General features: G+C 41.5%; 1 protein-coding gene and 1 non-coding gene across 3 annotated transcripts in view; both read left to right on the top strand.

The window, feature by feature from the left end:
• Window positions 1-21,232, top strand: part of UBE2R2 (ubiquitin conjugating enzyme E2 R2) — a 102,581-nt gene that overhangs the window by 50,176 nt on the left and 31,173 nt on the right. For both annotated transcript variants that reach the window (XM_054502809.2, XM_054502808.2), the window contains exon 2: window positions 19,469-19,555. In XM_054502809.2, the coding sequence (XP_054358784.1) occupies window positions 19,469-19,555 (87 nt within the window). The remainder of the gene's footprint in view (window positions 1-19,468; window positions 19,556-21,232) is intronic.
• Window positions 1,255-1,380, top strand: LOC129044804 (U4atac minor spliceosomal RNA). Its single transcript, XR_008504794.1, has one exon. It is a non-coding gene; the product is annotated as a U4atac minor spliceosomal RNA (small nuclear RNA).

Here is a 21,232-nt window from a genome sequence, read left to right as displayed (position 1 = left end):
TTTGTTCTCATGCTAGGTAGTAATCTATAAATGACTCTTCCACTTCATCCATTCTCCTATTGTGGGTCATTTGGGTAGTTTCAGATTTTGTCTGTATGTATATTCCTATTTATGAACATTCCAGTTTTTGTATTTTGGTGAAAATATTTATTAAGGAGTGAACTTTTTGAACCTTAGGATACATATATGTACAAGTGTAGTAAGATTGCCAGTTTTCTAAGCTGGTTGTACCTGTTCTACATTCCTGTAAGCACTATATGAGAGTTATGGTAGTTTTGCATCTCTGCCAGTCTTTTTCATTTTAGGTATTTTGCTTTTAATTTGCATTTCCTTGATGACTAATGATGTTGAACACCATATTAACTGAATTTATTTACTGGCATGTAGATATCCTCTTTTGTGAAATGCCTGTTCAAGTTTTTTGCTCACTGCAAGCTCTGCTTCCTGGGTACATGCCATTCTCCTTCCTCAGCCTCCTGAATACAAAATTAGCTGGGCGTGGTGGTATGCGCCTGTACTTCCAGCTACTTGGGAGGCTGAGGCAGGAGAATTGCTTGAACCTGGGAGGTAGAGGCTACAGCGAGCTGAGATCATGCCACGATATTCCATTCTGAGTAACAGAGCAAGACAGGGCCTGCCAAGTACCAGCCACCTCAGTGGAGGGTCAGTCAGGATGGTGGCCCCTGTCCTCTCGGCACCCTGTTCTTGTTCGGTGTCCAGGAAGAATCAGCTCACACGAACTGTTTGAAAGGTGGTGAATGCAGAAGACTTTATTGAGCAGTGGGTGGCCCTTGGTGGAAAGGGAGGCTGGAAAGGGGATGGGAAGGTGATCTTTCCCTGAAGCTGGGCTGTCTCTGGCAGGCCCCTCTCCGAAGCTGCACTGTCTGAAGATAGCCGAATTTTCCTGTGCTCAGCTGCTTGTATCCTTGACACTCAGCCGCTTGTGTTGCTCTGCCAGCTGAAGTCTTTTTATGGGCACAGGATAGGGGCAGGGCAGGCCAGAAAGGCAACATTTGGGCTGAAAAATAGGGTCAGCTGTTTTCACTTAGGGCAAACCTAAGGGTGGGGCTTAGCCAGGATCCCAGCCCTTCTGTCAGTTTGACCTTAAAACCTGCAGCACATTATATAGCCTTACTAGGGGGGATGTGTGTGTGTACACACACTTTTTTTCCCACATACTATTATTGAACAATTTAAAGATTTGTAGTTGGCAGACTTGACACTTTCAGCAAGTTAATAAGAAAGCATGTTTTAACCACCCTTTTTTTGGGGTTGCGCTGCTGTCCAAGGAGTGCATAGCGAGGGCAGCACTGCTAATGCCTACACAACACTCCTGCCTCAGCTAGAGCTTTGCTTTACCTTGGTGCAATTTTTGGAAAAATGAAAACCTGCTCTACCCTCCCCCCAAAAAATATGTCTTGATTGCTTTTGCTGATGTTATATTGGAAACATATCCTATGGCAGATGTGATCTGATGACATAGCAGAAAAACTCAGCAGCGGGAATATCCTTATTTCACACTAAATCCAGGCACAAATCCAAATACAACAGTAAACACTACATTTGCCATCAACTGAGCTATTACCAAGTACAATTGTATTTAGGACTAGGAAACTTTTTCACCTATTTAATAGTATATTAATAAATAGGTAGCAGGAATAATTGGGATATATTTCATTATTCATATGTAATTGTTTTTTGGCCAGGCACGGTGGCTCACGCCTATAATCTCAGCACTTTGGGAGACTGCGGTAGGTGGATTGCTTGAGCTTGGGAGCTCAAGACCAGCCTGGGCAATATGGCAGAATCCTGTCTCTACTAAAAATGAAAAAAACTAGTTGGGTGTGGTGGTGCAGGCCTCTAGTCCTAGCTACTTGGGAGGCTGAGGTGGGAGGATTGCTTGAGCCCGGGAGGTTGAGGCTGCAATGAGCTCAGATTGTGCCACTGTACTCCCGCCAGGGCAAGAGACCCTGTCTCAAAACAAACAAAAACATGTAATTTTTTTTGTCATTGCTGAAATTCCATCTGAAAATAATTAGTAGGATAACAAAATTTATTTAATACTGCACGTTGGGGGTTACCTAAATTTTGCTCCAAGTCAGTTTATACTTGGTTTTACATATTTACATACACAATGTTTTATTTATTTATTTATTTTGAGACAGAGTTTCGCTCTTGTTGCCCAGGCTGGAGTGTAATGGTGCAGTCTCGGCTCACTGCAATCTCTGAGGCCTCCCGGGTTCAAGTGATTCTCCTGTTTCAGCCTCCCTAGTAGCTGGAATTACAGGCGCCCACCACCACACCTGGCTAATTTTGTATATTTAGTAGAGACGGGGTTTTCACCATGTTGGCCAGGCTCATCTGGAACTCCTGACGTCAGGTGATCTGCCCACCTCGGCCTCCCAAAGTGCTGGGATTACAGGCGTGAGCCACCATGCCTGGCCGGCACATAATGTTTTTTAATGACTTCTTGCTTATGCATTTTAGGGTATATCTTTCTTTGCCTAGATATTTTTTATTTTTAAATTATTTTTTGTTTTGTTTTTTTATTTTTTTGAGATGGAGTTTCGCTCTTGTTGCCCAGGCTAGAGTGCAATGGCGTGATCTCGGCTCACCGAAACCTCCGCCTCCTGGGTTCAAGCAATCCTCCTGCTTCAGTCTCCTGAGTAGCTGGGATTACAGGCATGTGCTACCACACCCAGCTAATTTTTGTATTTTTAGTAGAGACTAGGTTTCACCGTATTGGTCAGGATGGTCTTGAAGTCCTGACCTCGTGATCCGCCCGCCTTGGCCTTCCAAAGTGCTGAGATTACAGGCGTGAGCCACTGTGCCCAGCCTTATTTTTATTTTTTTGAGATCGAATCTCGCTTTGTCACCTAGGCTGGAGTGCAGTGGCACAGTCTCGGCTCATTGCCACCTGTGCCTCCTGGGTTCAAGTGATTCTCCTGCCTCAGACTCCTCAGTAGCTGGAATTACAGGCTCATGCCACCATTCCCAGCTAATTTTTGTATTTTTAGTAGAGATGGGGTTTCACCAGGTTGGCCAGGCTGGTCTCGAACTCCTGACCTCAGGTGATCTGCCCACCTCGGCCTCCCAAAATGGTGAGATTACAGGCATGAGTTACCATGCCCGGCTTTTATTTTTGTAATGTGCTACGTTTGGGGAGAATAGGAAACCAAGGAAAGTTATGATGAGGGTACATTAAAAAGAGGATCTTGGGAGGAGCCAAGAAGTATGAGAAAGAGTGAGTAGAAAAGTTAGAGCATTAGGAGACAGTGAAATTGGAGAAACCCAGGAAATAAACTGGTTCAAGAAGACAAAATGATAAATGGGAAAATGCTTTTTGGTAGTCATAGATGACTAGAAAATTATCTATTCCTCAATAAATAGGTCATATGCATTTATGTCTATATCTTCTTAACTGTTAATTTCACAACTGAGTGATGAAGTGATACAGTTAGTTCAATGGCTGACATATAGTAAGCACTTAATGAGTATTATTTATCACTACTTGCATCGTCGTTGTTCACTTATTCCCTCAATATAGAAAACTGAGAGTTGTCCTTGAATTTTTCTTTCTCCTCAATCCCAATATTAAATCAGTTACTGAGTCTCAGTGACTGTACTTCCTATATGTCTCAAAAATACGTTTTCTTGTGTTTATTCCAGCTGCCTCTGTCTTTGCTCACATGTGTTTCTGCATTATTTTTCCCTTTGCCTGTAAGGTCCCTTTCACTTTGGCCTCAATACTTGGCTCAAGTAGCACCCTTTTGTAAATTTTACCTGAATGTCTCAGCCAGAATTAGGCATTTATTTCACAGTGCTCTTTTAGCAACTAGTAGAGATTTCATTTGAGGCACTTAATTTGTAATCATTTATTTGCATGCCTGTCTTTTAATTAAAAGATAGCCATTCAGGCATAGTGTTCTAAATATGTTTATTTCCTACCTCCCATGTTGGTACATGGTAACATGTTTGGTTTTCGGTTAACAATATGTTGAGAAATTGAATAAGTGAAAATAGTCACATAAATAGTGTTTGTATAACTAAAAATAGGTGTCTGATGAGTTTGGTGATTTCATTGAGGGTACACTTAGTCCATTGTCAGGGTGAGTTGAAACTTTAAAAATTAAATAGGATATGCTTGTGAGTGGTTCAGGCATTTTAGGGAGGACATATGTGGTAATGGTACAGAAGTGTATTTTGGAGGTACTTGTTCTTTTTATATATTTATTTTTAATTGTATTTGCGATGGACTAGGGGAAGTACTTGTTCTTATGAGTTTGCATATTAGTCAAAAAAGATGTAAGGAGTTGCCCAAAAAAGAGCCTCTCAAGATTGTAATTAACTTCTGTAACAATTGCGTCTATTAAGTAACGTCTCAGATTCATTTCCGTATTTATTTTTTTTGAGACGGAGTCTTGCTCTGTCGCCCAGGCTGGAATACAGTGGTGTGATCTTGGCTTACTGCAACCTCCACCTCCCGGGTTCGAGCAATTCTCCAGCCTCAGCCTCCTGAGTAGCTGGGACTACAGGCGCATGCCACCATGCGTGGCTAATTTTTTGTATTTTTTTAGTGGAGACGTGTTTTCACCATGTTAGCCAGGATGGTCTCCATTTCTTGACCTCGTGATCCACCTGCCTCGGCTTCCCAAAGTGCTGGCATTACAGGTGTGAGCCACTGCGCCCGGCCTATTTCCTGTATTTCTTGAGACAGCTGATATATAGGTCAAATTCAAAACTTTACCTCATTAATAATTTTTTTTTTTAATTAAAGACTATTTTTTAGCTGGGCATGGTGGCTCAAGCTGGGATTACAAGCATGAGGCACCATGGGAGACTGAGGCAGGAGGATCTCTTGAGTCCAGGAGTTCGAGACCAGCCTGGGGAACATGGGGAACTATCTCTACCAAAAAAAAAAAAAAAAAAAGTTATCCAGGCATGGTGGTGTTATACCTGTAGTTCCAGCTATTTGGGAGGCTGAGGCAGGAGGTTCACTTGAGCCCAGAAGATTGAGGCTGCAGTGAGCTGTGATCATGCCATGGCACTGGTCTTGGTGACAGAGTGAGACCTTGTTTCAAAAGAAGAAAAAGACCCTCTTTCAGAGCAGTTTTTAGGTTAACAGCAAAATTGAGAGGAAGTTACAGAGGATAATTTTTTTTAATGGTAAACTTCAATATTTAAAAATTGAGGCGCCAGGCACGGTGGCTCACGCCTATAATCCTGGCACTTCGGGAGGCCGAGGTGGGTGGATCACCTGAGATCAGGAGGTCAAGACCAACCTGACCAACATGGAGAAACCCCGTCTCTACTAAAAATACAAGATTAGCAGGGCATGGTGGCACGTGCCTGTAATTCCAGATACTCAGGAGTCTGAGGCAGGAGAATCGCTTGAACCTGGGAGGTGGAGGTTGCAGTGAGCCAAGACCGCACCATTGCACTCCAGCCTGGGCAACAAGAGCGAAACTCCATCTCAAAAAAAAAAAAGATTTGGTGTGTGTATGAATTTGGTTAGCAGATACGCTTTAGTACACTTACTTAACAGTTTCGGAAATAAATGGTTAAGATTTCATATCAGGCCGGGCTCTGTGGCTCTCACCTGTAATCCCAGCATTTTAGGAGGCTGAGGCAGGTGGATCACTTGGGGTCAGGAGTTTGAGACCAGCCTGGCCAACATGGTGAAACCTCATCTCTACTACAAATAGAAAAATTAGCTGGACGTGGTGGCAGGCACCGGTAATCCCAGCTACTTGGAAGGGTGAGACAGGAGAATTGCTTGAGCCTGGGAGGTGGAGGTTGGAGTTAGCGGAGATCGCGCCACTGCACTCCTGCCTGAGCGACAGAGCAAGACTCCGTCTTAAAAAAAAAAAGATCTAATATCATAGATACTACTTTAACTTAATGGACCTGTAGGTAAATGAAAGTAATTTTTCTCTTTAATTTTGTGCTGCTGTTTTTTTCCCCCACTCCTTAGCACAGCAATGGTAAAATGTCTCCTAGGTCGTTTAGGGCTGGACAACCAACTGTGACTTCTAGATATAATTGAACTATTACTAAGTTATTATTTTTACAGTTTAACAGATAGCGTGATTAAGCAAAAGTTTATTGATAACTTGAATAAAAGTTTACTGCAGAAAGAATCAGTGCTTATGTATATGCACTGTATAACTGCAAAGTAAAGATGATAATTCCACATGTGACCTAAACATAAGACTCCCTAAGGCTATCAAACTTCCTAAGGAAGTGCAGTTATAACTCATAGATTTCATATGTACACAATTTCGAATGAAAAATATCCTGTAATTTATATTAAAACTTTTTTGGGGAGGGGCCAGGTCTCGCTCTGTCACGCAGGCTGGAATGCAGTGGTACCATCACGGCTCACTGCATACTTGACCTCCCAGGCTCAAGCGGATACTGCCACCTGAGCATCCTGAGTGGTTGGGACTATAGGCTCAAGCCATCATGCCTGCCTAAGTTAAAAAAATTACGGTGTGTGTGGAGACGGGGTTTCACCATGTTGTCCAGGCTGAACTTGAACTTCTGGGCTCAAGCGATCTGCCTGCCTTGGCCTCCCAAAGTGCTAGGGTTTCAGACATGAGCCAGCCACTGTGCCTGGCCTAAATTTTTTTTTTTTTTTTTTTTTTTTGACGGAATTTCGTTCTGTCACCCAGGCTGAAGTGCTGTGGCACGTTCTCCGCTCACTGTAACCTCTGCTTCCCGGGTTCAAGCGATTCTCCTGTCTCAGCCTCCCAAGTAGCTGGGAATACAGGTGCCTGCTGCCATGCCCGGCTAATTTTTGTATTTTTAGTAGAGATGGGGTTTCGCCATGTTGGCCAGGCTGGTGTTGAACTCCTGACTTCAAGTGATCTGCCTACCTCGGCCTCCCAAAGTGCTGGGATTACAGGCATGAACCACCGCACCCAGCCTTAACTTAGTTTTTATATTTTCAAACTTAATTGAGTGTATCATTCCAGATGTCAATTTTCAGTGCAAAGTAGGTATAGACCATTGTATAGAAGATTCACAAGTGAAAAATCTTCTTTTTTCAGTTTATAAAAATAATAACATGTTCATTATATCAGTCATAAAGAAGTTACAAAGTTCTTTAAATGCCCCATTCTTCCTCCGTTGCCCTCTGTTCTGAGCTAATCATTGTTAATGGTTAGGAATGTGTCTTTTCAGTCTTTTTAAATATATACATAATGCATATGAGGAAATATATATGCACACATGGTTTTTATATATGTATATATATATATTATTATTATTATTATCTTTATCCTACCCGCCCCCTCCTCCATTTTATTTTGTAATTAATTTCTACTTTTCATTTGTGAAAATTTCAGAATAGTTTTTGTTTGTTTGTTTTAAGACAGGGTCTCGACTTGTCTCCCAGGCTGGGGTGCAATGTCAGGATTATAGCTCACTGCAGCCTGGGTTCAAGCGATCTTCCCACCTCAGCCTCTTGAGTAGCCGGGACTACAAGTGCACACCACCATGGCTGGCTGATTTTAAAGAATTTTTTTGTAGAGTTGGGGGTCTCGCTATGTTGCTGAGGCTGGTCTTGAACTCCTGGGCTCAAGTTGATCCTCCCACCTCAGCCTCGCAAAGTGCTGGGATTATAGGCGTGAGCCACTGTACCCGGCCTCAAAATGTATTTTTAAAATATGTTTTGTTTTACCTTTTTTTTTTTTTTTAATTGGCCAGGCTGGTCTCGAACTCCTGACCTTGTGATCCACCTGCCTCGACCTCCCAAAGTGCTGGGATTACAGGCATTAGCCACTGCGCCTGGCCAAGTTTTGTTTTACTTTTTAAAAAACTTCAAATGAAAATTACTACAGCACCAACTAAATAACATGTATTTTTGAGACCTAACTGTAATACTATTATCACAACTAAAAAAGCTCATAATTCCTTAATATCCAGTCAATGTTTACATTTCCCTTGTTCTCATAAATTTAGTTTGTTCAAATCATACCGTGCAATTACTAAGATCTATAATGGGTAAGAGCAAATTTTCTAATATATTGAACTTTATTTTCCATTTTACTTCTTGTGGAAAATACTTTAATATTTATTAATGCTCGTGAATACAATGATAATGATTTAACCTTTGGTTTGATGATTTAAGATTATCTTGGACCCAGACGTGGTGCCACACCCCTGTAGTCCCAGCTACTCGGTAGGCTGAGGTGGGAAAATCACTTGAGGTCTTGAGTTTGGGCAACATAGTGAGACCCTGTCTCTAAAAAATAAAAAATAATTGTGTCTTGGGATCCATTTTTGAAGGTTCTCTTAAAATTTGTATATGATCCTCATGATAACTCCCTAGGGTCAGTGTTTTTCGCCATGTTACATAAAGAGGAACTTCAAATCTAGAGATTTAAATGAGTTGACCTAAGGTCAGAGGCCTAGCAAAGACAATGCCTAGAATTGTGCCTGACAAATAAAAGATAGAAAAATGTAAATTAAATAGTCAAGAATCATGCCAGGGCTACAACACAGGGCTACTGATTCTAGTACCTTCCCTTCTTCTTTTAAAATCGTTACATTGTTCTGTGAATATAACTGAAATGGCATGAGATCTCATATTCATACGTTTACAGCAAGTTATATCTTATTTCATAAAATTTCAAAAAGGAAATAAATTTCAGTGACAAGTTGGCTGAAGTAGGAGTATTAAATATGTGTATGAGGTAATACATAGATAACTATAGGTCACCATATACATGTGAAATAGTATGTTTAAATTGTTAATAAGGGCTGGGCATGGTGGCTCACACCTGTAATCCCAGCACTTTGGGAGAGGCCAAGGCAGGTGGATCACCTGAGGTCAGAAGTTCGAGACCAGCCTGACCAACATGGTGAAACCCTGTCTCTACTAAAAATACAAAAATTAGCCAGGTGTGGTGGCACGCACCTGTAGCTACTCGGGAGACTGAAACAGGAGAATTGCTTGAACCTGGGAGGCGGAGGTTGCAGTGAGCCAAGATTGCGCCACTGCACTCTAGCCTGGGTGACAGAGCAAGACTCTGTCTCAAAAATAAATAAGTAAATAAATAAACAGTTAATAAGGTTCTGAAAAATAAGTAAAATAATAGAGATAGAGATAAAATTGTATAATTGCTCAGGGAGGCATTACAGCAGGATATTCCCCCTGAATGTTAACTTCAGCTGAATAGTTGAGGATTGTAAACTCCGCTGAAGGAGTTCTTAGTACAATTTAAATGGCCTTACCAGAAGCACACCAACCAATGTTACCTCTTCTAGTGGTAATGTAAGCATACTTTAGGCATGATGCTTTAAAAAAATCAATCATAAGGCTGGGGGCGGTGGCTCACGCCTGTAATCCCAGCACTTTGAGAGGCCGAGGCGGGAGGATCACGAGGTCAGGAGATCGAGACCATCCTGGCTAACATGGTGAAACGCACGCATCTCTACTAAAAATACAAAAAATGTAGCCGGGCATGGTGGAGGGCACCTGTAGTCCCAGCTACTCGGGAGGCTGAGGCAGGAGAATGGCGTGAACTCAGGAGGTGGAGCTTGCAGTGAGCCGAGATTGTGCCACTGCACTCCAGCCTGGGCAATAGAGCGAGACTCCATCTCAAAAACAAATAAATAAAATAAAGAGTTCGAGACCAGCCTGGCCAACATGGTGAAACCCCAACTGTACTAAAAATACAAAAATTAGCCAGGCGTGTTGGCACATGCCTGTAATCCCAGCTACTCCAGAGGCTGAGGCAAGAGAACAGCTTGAATTTGGGAAGTGGAGGTTGCAGTGAGCTGGGCGACAGAGCGAAACTCCATCTTAAAAAAAAAAAAAATACTTCTAGAATAAAGTCAAAAGGGTCATGTTAAAACTACTTATGATTGATTTTTTTTTTTTTTTTTTTTTTTTTGAGACAGAGTCTCACTCTGTTGCCCAGGCTAGAGTGCAGTGGTGTGATCTCGGCTCACTGCAAGCTCCGCCTCCCAGGTTCATGCCATTCTCCTGCCTCAGCCTCCCGAGTAGCTGGGACTACTGGTGCCTGCCACCCATGCCCGGCTAATTTTTTGTGTTTTTAGTAGAGATGGGGTTACTCCTTGTTAGCCAGGATGGTCTCGATCTCCTGACCTCGTGATCCACCCGCCTCGGCCTCCCAAAGTGCTGGCATTACAAGCGTGATGGAGGTAGTATTTTTAAAAGATTATATAGTAGATAATGGTCAAAAAGCTGAAAGTTCAAGAATAATTCAAAATATTAGTAGATGCTTAGAGAAAATACAGAAACCCCATTAATACTACTAACCAATATTTATTAAGATTTAAGTAGAATATAATTAGGTTTGCTAAGGCTCTAAGAAAACTAATTCCATAATCATCAAAGTCTTAAGGTTGGTATTAATCTTTCCAGTTGTCTTAGCTAAAGCTGGTAGTATTATAATCTAAGGGCGAGTAGGTAAAAGAGATAAAACAGTGAAAATTAGCAATATATAAAACAGCCTTCATGATTTTTGCCTCTCTCTCTCCGTCTTTCCTCAGCCTCGTGAATAGCTGGGATTACAGGCAACTGCCATCACGCCCAGCTAATTTTTGTATTTTTAGTAAGTGATGGGGTTTCACCATGTTGGCCAGGCTGGTCTTGAACTCCTGACCTCAGGTGATCCGCCCACCTCAGCCTCCCAAAGTGCTGAGATTACAGGCGTGAGCCACTGCACCCATCCACCCATTTATATTTTTATATCTTTTATTTGTCAGGCACAGTTCTAAACATTGTTCAAGCATTACCTCATTTAATCCTCATACAAACACATTAAATAAGTACTATTATCCCCTTTTTACTGGTGAGGAAACTGAGATATAAATTAAGTAATTGAGCAATACGCAGCGGCTCACGTCTGTAATCTGTCCAGGAGAACGATGGCTGTTCGGACCAGTGGCCCAGGTCCAAACTTACTGAGTAAAGTAATTTACTGAGGCAGTTGTAAGTAAAGGAAGGCAGGCCAGGTGCAGTGGCTCACGCCTGTAATCCCGGCATTTAGAGAGGCTGAGGCAGGAGGATCATTGAGCCCAGGAGTTCGAGACCAGTCTTGGAAACATGATGAAACCCTGTCCCTACAAAAATTAATGAAAAATTAGCCAGGCCTGGTGGTGCGCATCTGTAGTCCCAGTTACTCTGGAGACTGAGATGGGAGGATCGCTTGAATCTTGGAGATGTAGGTTGCCATGAGCCAAGATTGCACCACTGCACTCCAGCCTGGTTGACAGAGTGAGACCCCGTCTCAGATTTACCAAAAAAAGGCAGGTTTATTAGAGAACATAGGAAAATACATTGCGAGGGATGCCAGCAGCCTGCCAGAGAGAAGCCAACTGCAGAGAAACAAAAGCTTGCTAGAGATTTTATAGGATAGTGTTTATGCTGTATGCTGAAGAGGGATTTGTGGAGTACTGAAAACGCCAAGGTTGCAGTGAGCTAACTTGCAGGTGTGTGGTGATAGTTGGGCACAGGAAGATTGTGAGTTATTTGCACAGGAGGACTTATGTGTCCTGGACAATGAAGAAAGGCTGACTTGTGGCTTATCTGCTTTCTTTTATTGCTTTTCCCTCGGTCCCACTAGCCTGACTCCTTTTCCCTAATTAGGACTACACAGAGTCCCAGCATTTTAGGAGGCCAAAGTGGGAGGATTGCTTGAGCCCAGAAGTTTGAGACCAGCCTGGGCAAAATGGTGAAATCTTTACAAAAAATCAAATATTTAGCTGGGCATGGTGGCATGGCCTGTGGTCTCAGCTGCTCAGGAGGCTGGGACTTGATCCTGGGAGGTGAAGGCTGGCAGTGATCCATATTTGTGCCACTGTACTCTAGCCTGGGTGACAGCATAACCCTGTCTTGATCAGTCAATCAATCAGTCGATCAATATAAATTAAGTAAGGGTCGCTTAAGATAACAGCTGAGTTGTAGAGTCAGGATTCAAACCCAGATAGTCCTGGCTTCTTGAGTCGGTGTTCTTTACTGCTGTCCTGTACTACCTTTTATTATATTGGTGCATATCATCTATTCTACATAAATTTTCATGCATCACTGCAAAGATTTCTCTTAGTATCCTAAGTAATCTTAACAAGACTTTTTTCTGAGACAGGGTCTCGCTCTGTCACCCAGGCTGGAGTGCAGTGGCATGATCACAGCTTACTGCAGACTCGACCTCCTGGGCTCAGGTGATTTTCCCACCTCAGCCTCCTGAGTAGCTGGGATTACAGGCACGTCCACCATGCCTGGCAAATTTTTGTATTTTTTGTAGAAATGGGGTTTCACCATGTTGCCCAGACTAGTCTTGAACTCAAGCACCCTGCCCACCTAGGCCTCCCAAAGTGCTGGAATTACAGGCACAAGCCATGGCGCCTGGTCACAAGACCTTTTTTTTTTTTGTGAGACGGTGTTTTGTTTAATTGATTTCTGCTTTTATGTCAGTTCTCTTTCTTCTGCTTGCTTCTAGTTTAATTTCATAGTCTGTCTGTCTTTCTTCTTTCCTCTTTTTTTATTTTGTTTGTTTTGTTTTGTTTTTTTGAGACAAGGTCTCACTCTGTCACCCAGGCTGGAGTGCAGTGGCAAGATTATGATTCACTGCAGCCTCAACCTCCCAAACTTAAGTAGTGATCCTTCTACCTCAGCTTCCCAAGTAGCTGGGACCTCAGGGGTGCACCATCATGCCTGGCAACTTTTTGTATTTTTTGTAAAGATGAGGTCTTACCATGTTGCTCAGGCTGCTCTCCAACTCCTGTGCTCAAGCAATCCACCCGCCTCGGCCTCCCTAAGTGCTGGGATTATAGGTGTGAGCCACTGCACCTGGCCTAATTTTGTATTTTTCTCATTTCTTAAGTAGAAGCTTATATTATTGAAATAAGACCTACATCTTTTCCAGTGTAAGCAATACTAAAAATTTCTATTTGAGTATTGCTTTCGGTGCATGTTACAGATTTTCATTGTCATTTTTTTCATGTTCAATTAAACAATTTTCTAAGTAACTTTGTGGCTTCCTCTTTATACTGTGATTTGTACAGTTATGTAATTTCCAAATATTTGGGGATTTACTAAATATCTTTGAATTTAGAAAATCAAAATTTCTAGCTTAATTCATTGTGGTCAAAGAATATGCTATGTATTATGTCATTTCTTTAAACTTTGTAGATAGATGTTGTACGTTCCAGAATATGGTATGTCTTGGTGCGTGTTCTGTGTGTCCACAAAAATAATTTGTATGCTGCTGCTGTTTGGTGGCATATTGTCTTCTATATCCTTACTGAGTTTTTGTCTCCTTGTACTTTAAACCAAGGGTCCCTACCCGATACTGATCTGATACCACTCTGTGGCCTGTTAGGAAGTAGGCCGCACAGCAGGAGGTGAGCTCAGCCTCCAGTCAGATCAGCTCGGGCATTAGATTCTCGAGGAGTACGAACCCTGTTGTGAACTGGGCATGTAAGGGATCTAGATTGAGTGTTCCCTATGAGAATCTGACTAATGCCTGATGATTTGAGGTGGAACAGTTTCATCCCGAAACACCCACCTCACTACCCTTCCCACTCCTCCGCCCTCTTGTCTTGTCTTCAATGAAATCAGTCCCTGGTGCCAAAAGAGTTGGGAACCGCTGCTTTAGACTGTTGAGAGAGAAGTGATGATATCTTCAACTGTAATTGTGCATTTTTCTATTTTTCCATTTGGTGATAAAAGTTTTTAGTTACATCATTTTGTGTTCTAAAGCTCTGTTGTTACTAAGTGCACACACAGTTAATATTATGTCTTTGTGAATCGATCCCCTTATGAAATTACCCTCTTTATCTGTGATAATATTTTTTGTTCTAAAGTATACTTTCTCTGTTATTCAGATAGCCACTCCAGCTTTATTAACTAATCTCCAGTTAGTTTAGTTTAGATTTCACCAGTTTCTGCACTAATGTATTAATTAAGGTATAATTCATATACCATAAAATTCACCCTTTTAAAGTATATAGTTCAGTGGTTTTTAGTATATTCAGATGGTTGTACAGCCATCACCACCATCTAACTCCAGAATATTTCATCATCTCAAAAAGAATCCCCATACTCATTAGCACTCACTCTGTATTCTCCTATGCCTCCATATCATCATCTTATTTCAGAGTCCAGTTCAGGATATCACACTATATTTAGTTATCTCGTCTTTTTAGTCTCCTCCAGTCTTTGATGATTTCTCTGTCTTTCCTTATTTTTTGTGACCTTGACAATTTTTGAAGAGGATGGGTCAGATTTGGTAGAATATTCCTCCATTTGGGTTATCTGATGTTTTTCTCATGACTAGAATGGGGTTATAGATTTTGGGGGAAGAATACCACAAAGACGAAGTGCCTTTCTTACCACATCATATCAGGATACCAATATGATTTATCGCTAGTGATGTTAACCTTGATCACTTGGTTAACATGTCTGCCAGATTTCTCTACAGTAGAGCTACTATTTCTTTCCATACTCTATTGTTAGAAAGTGAGTCATTAAATCCAGCCCACACTCTAGGAAAGGGGAATTCAACTTCACCACCTGAATGTGGATTATGATTATTTGTAGTACTACTGTAAGGAAGATTTGACCCTTCTCCACCAGTATTTTTCCATTCAGTAATACTTATCAGTATGTACTCATTTATATTTATTTCATATTTTGGGTAACAGTATTACATTATGTATTCTATAGCTTAGATTGTTCTAGTTTTGGCCATTAGAAGCTCTTGCAGGTTGGCTCCTATGCTGTTTTGAAATACTCCAATTTGTTTTCTTTAGCACTTACTTTTTGGCATTATAAGATGCTCTAGGCTTGTCTTTTATTTTTCCTGCCACAGATCTAGAATCAGTTGTTTCACCAAAGGGCCCCGGTTCCTTTTATTGAATAATGATATTTTATATTATTTTATTTATCTTTTGAGATGGAGTCTCATTCTGTCGCCCAGGCTGGAGTGCAGTGGTGCGATCTCCGCTCACTGCAACGTCTCCTGCCAGGTTCAAGCAATTCTCCTGCCTCAGCCTCCCGAGTAGCTGGGATTACAGGCACCTGCCACTGCGCCTGGCTAATTTTTAGTTTTACTAGAGATGGGGTTTCACCATCTTGGCCAGGCTGGTCTTGAACTCCTGACCTCGTGATCCACCCGCCTAGGGCTCCAAAAGTGCTGGGATTACAGGCATGAGCCACCATGCCAGCCAAATAATGATATTTTAGAAATCGAGATCTCTGAGGGACCTGAGTGTTTGGGCTCCAGCCTTTTTTCCCCCTAATCAGCTTTATTGTGATTTTAATGCATATGTCATACAGTTCACCCATTTATTAAAGTATATAGTTTAGTGGTTTCTAGCATATTCACAAAGTTGTGTAACCATCACCAAAATCAATTTTAGAATACATTTTGTCATCTGAAAAAGAAACCTTGGGCCAAGGATAGTGGCTCATACCTGTAATCCTAGCACTTTGGGAGTCTGAGGCGGACGGGTCACCTGAGGTCAAGAGTTTGAGACCATCCTGGCCAACATGGCGAAACCCCGTCTCTACTAAAAATACAAAAATTAGCCAGGAGTGGTGGTGGCACATGCCTGTAATCCCAGCTACTCGAGAGGCTGAGGCAGGAGAATCGCTTGAACCCAGAAAGTGGAAGTTGCAGTGAGCTGAGATCATGCCACTGCACTTCAGCCTGGGCAACAGAGCAAGACTCCATCTCAAAATAATAATAATAATAATTTTAATTGTGTCCCATTTCTTTTTACTTTTGTTCCTTGTGTTTTTGGTGTCACATCTACAAAACTTAGTGAATGCAAGGTTATGAAGATTTACATCTATGTTTTCTTTTAGGAATTTTGTAGTTTCTCTCTTATCTTAGTCCTCCAATTCAATTCATTGTTGACGCTGTCTACCTGGAGATAGCATCAGATTCTATAGGTTAAGGACTCAGTCCCACAAGAAAGACTGCCTCCATTTCGGATGCCTATGGCAGACCTATACTCCTGATGAATCAGCTATACATTGGGATTTCCCCTACTCCCCCTTAAAAGAATAAGATCAATAAGGCGGAGTGCGGTGGCTCATGTCTGTAATCCCAGCACTTTGGGAGGCTGAGGCAGGCAGATCACGAGGTCAAGAGATCGACACCATCCTGGCCAACATGGTGAAACCCCATCTCTACTAAAAAATACAAAAAATTAGCTGGGCGTGGTGGCATGCCCCTGTGGTCCCAGCTACTCAGGAGGCTGAGGCAGGAGGATCACTTGAACCTGGGAGGTGGAGGTTGCAGTGAGCCGAGATCGCACCACTGCACTCCAGTCTGGTGCCAGAGCAAGACTCTGTCTCAAAAAAAAAAAGAAAAGAAAAAGAATAAGGTCAATAAATTGAACTTTCTTCAAATTCACTATTTTTTCTACCTGCTCAAATCTGTTGCTCAGCACCTAATTTTTTTTTTAATTTCAGTTTTTGTACTTCTTAAATTTAGTCATCAAAAGGAATGAACAGGCCAGCTGTGGTGGCTCACATCTGTAAATCCCAGCACTTTGGGAGGCCGAGGCGTTGGGGATTGCTTGAGCCCAGGAGTTCGAGACCCAGCCTGGGCAACGTGATGAAACCTCCAGCCCCACAAAAAAATTAGCTGGGCTTGGAGGTGCATGCTTGTAGTCCCATCTACTCAGGTGGCTGAGGTGGGTGAATCACTTGAGCCCAGAATGTCAGGGTTGCAGTGAGCTGTAACCCAGTGCACTCTGTCTAGCCTGAGTGACAGAGCAAGACCCTGTCTCAAAGAATCAACAGTTTTTGTACTTAACAACTTAAGAATCTCTCTCTCTTCCCCCTCCCACCCCCAACCCCTTTATTTTCTCTTTTTTTTTTTTTTTTTTTTTTTTTTTTTGAGACAGGCTGTTCCTCTGTTGCCCAGCCCTGAGTGCAGTGGTATGATCATAGCCCACTGCAGCCCCCCACCTCCTGGGCTCAAGTGATCCTCCCACCTCAGCCTCCTATGTAGCTGGGACCACAGACACCACTGTACCCGACTGATTTTTAAATTTTTTGTAGAGATAGGGTCTCACTACCTTGCCTAGGCTTGTCTGAAATTCTGGGCTCAAGGGATCCACCTGCCTCAGCCTTCCAAAGTGTTGGGATTACAGGCATGAGCCACCACTTTTTGTGGATTTTTAAAAATAACTTATCTCATTATTGATATTCATTATTTATGGGTGAGACACCATTCTCGTGCTTTCCTTTAAGTTCTTTAGCCATGATTTTCTTTAGTCCTTTGAAATGTTTAAAGGTTTAAAGATAAGCTGATTTAGTCTTTGCCTAGTAACTTTAATACTTAGGTTTCCAGTTTCTATTGATTCTTTTTTTTCTCTCCTGTTGTATGGACCATACTTTGTTCATACCTTGTAATATTTTGCTGAAAACTAGAAATTTCTGCAGTGGCACCTGCAGAAATCCAATTCTCCTCTTCCCCAGGGTTTTTGTTGTTGCCATTGCTGCTGCTGTTGTAATTACTGTTGACTTCTCTTACCTAATTATATAATGTCGATATTATTTGTTGTGTGTGGCCAGTGAATTCTCCACTCAGCTTAGTGGTCAGGTAATGATTGAACAGAGATTTCCTTGGTTTTCTAGAACCAGTTAGTTAGCTGGAATTTGTGGAGAGGCTCTGCGTATGTGTCATTGCATGTCTTCAACTTAATTCAGACAGGCATTTGCAAACTCTTTACTTTCTTGTTGCATACATTATCAAGTTAAGCCAGAGGTATAAAGTTAGGGCCTTCTTAGGGCTTTCCTGAGCATGTGCATAGTGCTGGGCATGTGCATAGCTCTACACATTGTCATGGTATTATAGACTCACAATAATTTGTCAGAGCTTTTCAGAACCATAATGGACAACTCTTAGCCCACCAGCCCAGCTTTTCCTTAACGTTTTTTGGTTAGTCTGTTTTGTATTTTCCACTGCCTCAGGTACCTTTAAGATTAAATAGTTGCCTGCCATTGTTTTCAACAAAGCTGCCAGGGAAAATGTTTTCATATTGGCCAAGCTCCAAATCCAATCACACGTAGACAGCCTTGCAAGTGGAGTTTTCTAGGGAACCATTAGAAAGGTAAACTTAATGACAATTCTCTGGGAGTAAGGCTTTGGCGAAATGCCAGCCCATTCTATCCTCTCCAGGGCCTGTCAGCTTCCTTGGTTTTTACTTTGAATGTGTTTTAAGGCTGCTGCACAGCTAGAGTATAGGAGATTGGATTAGGGTAAGTTAAAATCACATAGCTTGATGTTCTTACTGAATGTCAGCCATTTTCTTTAAGTATCTACTCCTTGAATTGTTGCAAGCCTCTGGTTATTTTCTGGAATTCTGAAAATGTTGATGCCTATAATTTTTGGCAATTTTCCCATTGCTTTTATGGAAGAGAGAACTTTTCAGGTTTTCTGGATTTCTTCATATATAAAATACACGGATACTGCAAAGGACATTCACTGCAGCAGGATTTGTAACAGCAAAGGTGTGAGAAACAACCCAAATGCCCAAAATAAGGAAATAGTTTTATAAGATGGTTCATGTAGGTATAGATTTGATGGAGTATAATGCAGATACTGTCAGTCACCCATGTAAAGAGAATATTTTATGGTGAAAAAAATGTTTACAATGTGATACAGGTGAAAAAAGCAGAATACAAAATACAGTATGTTGAAGTTTTTAAAAATAAGTTTTGTAAGGGAAATCAGCAATGTCAGCATTTATTATTTCTGGGTGATAGAATGACAGTTAAATTATGTGAGTAAAAAGAAAAATACCATTGTTCCATATTGTGTACCCTAAAATTAGATTATTTTGTTATAAAAATAAAATGTACAGAGTACTGTTTTTCACTCGTGAGCCAAGTTAAAATTATATTTATGTATGTTTGTGTATGTGAGTGAGTGTGTGAGTTTTGGTGACTTAAAATAGCCTTTTATAGGGGCAGGGCACAGTGGCTCACGCCTGTAATCCCAGCACTTTGGGAGGCCGAGGCAGGTGGATCACAAGGTCAAGAGATTGAGACCATCCTGGCCAACATGGTGAAACCCCGTCTCTACTAAAAATACAAAAATTAGCTGGACGTGGTGGTGTGCACCTGTAGTCCCAGCTACTCGAGAGGCTGAGGCAGGAGAATCGCTTGAACCCGGGAGGTGGAGGTTGCAGTGAGCTGAGGTCACGTCACTGCACTCCAGCCTGCTGACAGAGTGAGACTCCGTCTTAAAAAAAAAAAAAAAAAAAAGGCTTTTATAAATATTTGAAGGAGTGCTGTAAGAACATACTAATGACCCTGGCACTTGGGATAACAAAGTATATCTGAGCTACTTTAATCTCAAGAGTTTACTCTATGAAAGGAGCTTTGTTTCTGTGGGGTGTAGTAGGGTGAATTATTAGGCAGATGAATAAGTTATAGTCTCATTTATTAGCATTTCATTTTTTTTCTTTTCAGGCGCATATTAAATTTCCTATTGACTACCCCTATTCACCACCTACCTTCAGATTCTTGACCAAAATGTGGCACCCCAACATTTATGAGGTAAGAGACATCCATCATAAATTTCTCTGAAGATTTTTTTTTTTTAAATCAGTACTTTAAAATAGCCTATCTCAGCACACTTTGATAGTTAGGCTTTTGTAGCCATAGAGAAATATTAATGATTTTGCACTTCAGTTAACAGTTTCTGGATTAATTATTTAACATTAGTGTAGTTTTATAATATCCTGTGTATATTCTACAGGATAAAGGATAAAGTAAAGGATTTGGGCTTTAGACTTTTGCTGTTCATTGCTAGGGTTATAATACACATGTGTTTAACATGTGCACTTAAAAATTTAGTAGATAATGTAATATAAATTTATTTGTGTGCCTATCCTCTAACTTCACAGCAAGGGTCACCTGTTCCTATGATGAAAGATTCAGCTTTTGGTGGGGGGAGCGGGATTTATCCCATTACATTTGGACTGGCCTCCTTTTAGGAATTGCTGCTGAACATTTGAGAGGCTCTTTTGGAATAAATTCAAGGTGAGGTTCTTCTACTAGACAAGTGCACATGCCTGGGGGAAGCATTTCTAGCTTTGCTGATGAAACGTACTTAGCTTTGGACTAATCCATAAGGATACTAGAATAATGCATTCTGTTTCTCAGGATGATATATCAGGGCCCGCTAGTTTTTTTCTTTTGAGGCTACTCTTCACTATTCTATAAGTGTGCTTTTTTGTTTGTTTGTTTGTTTGTTTTTGAGACAGTCTCACTCTGTAGCCCAGGCTGGAGTGCAGTGGTGCAATCTCGCTCACTGCTACCTCTGCCTCCCGGCTCCCAGTTCAAGCAGTTCTCCTGCTTCAGCCTCCCGAGTAGCTGGGATTACAGGCATGCGCCACCATGCCCAGCTAATTTTTGTATTTTTAGTAGAGAATGGGGTTTCACCATGTTGGCCAGGCTGTTCTTGAACTCCTGACCTTGTGATCCACCCACCTCGGCCTCCCAAAGTGCTGGGATTATAGGCGTGAGCCACTGCGCCTGGCCTACTATTCTAAAAGTGTGTTTTTAAATCTCCAAATGTTTTGGGGATTTTGCAGGTATCTTTCTGTTAGGAACTTCCAGTTAAATTCCATTGTGATCTGAAAGCAGATATTATATGATTTCTATTTTTAAAAATTTGTCAATATGTGCCTTATGGCCCAGAATGTGGTATATCTTCATGAAAGTTGCATGTGAACTCAAGAACAATGTGTAATCTGCAGTTACGAGTGTAGTAGTCTATAATGCTCATTATATACACTTGAAGAATGGTGTTGCTGAGTCCAGCTATGTCTTTACTTATTTTCTGCCTGCCAGCTCTGTCCATTTCAAAAAACAAAAAAACCAAAAAACCATTCTGTAATCTTTTTCGTTGCAATATGGTTTTGCAGTGGTCTCATTTTTTCATAGCAGCATCCCAAGCATTGAAATTGCTTTAGATTCTTGCCATCTTAGTCATGCATCAATTCTTTTTTTTGGCCCTGTGGATGTTGGAAGTACCTTTGCTCCAGAAACTGAGCTAACATCACCTTTAAATTGCTTTTATTTTATTTATTTATTTGTTATTTGAGACGGAATCTCTGTCACCCAGGCTGGAGTGCAGTGGTGCAATTTCAGCCAACTGAAACCTCCACCTCCTGGGTTCAAGCGATTCTCCTGTCTCCACTTCTTGGGTAGCTGGGACTACAGGTGTGC

Source organism: Pongo pygmaeus, chromosome 13 (assembly GCF_028885625.2).
Source record: "Pongo pygmaeus isolate AG05252 chromosome 13, NHGRI_mPonPyg2-v2.0_pri, whole genome shotgun sequence".
In the NCBI taxonomy this organism is placed as follows: Eukaryota; Metazoa; Chordata; class Mammalia; order Primates; family Hominidae; genus Pongo; species Pongo pygmaeus.
The sequence above is the reverse complement of the archived record's forward strand: the minus strand, read 5'-3'. Positions and strand labels throughout refer to the sequence as shown.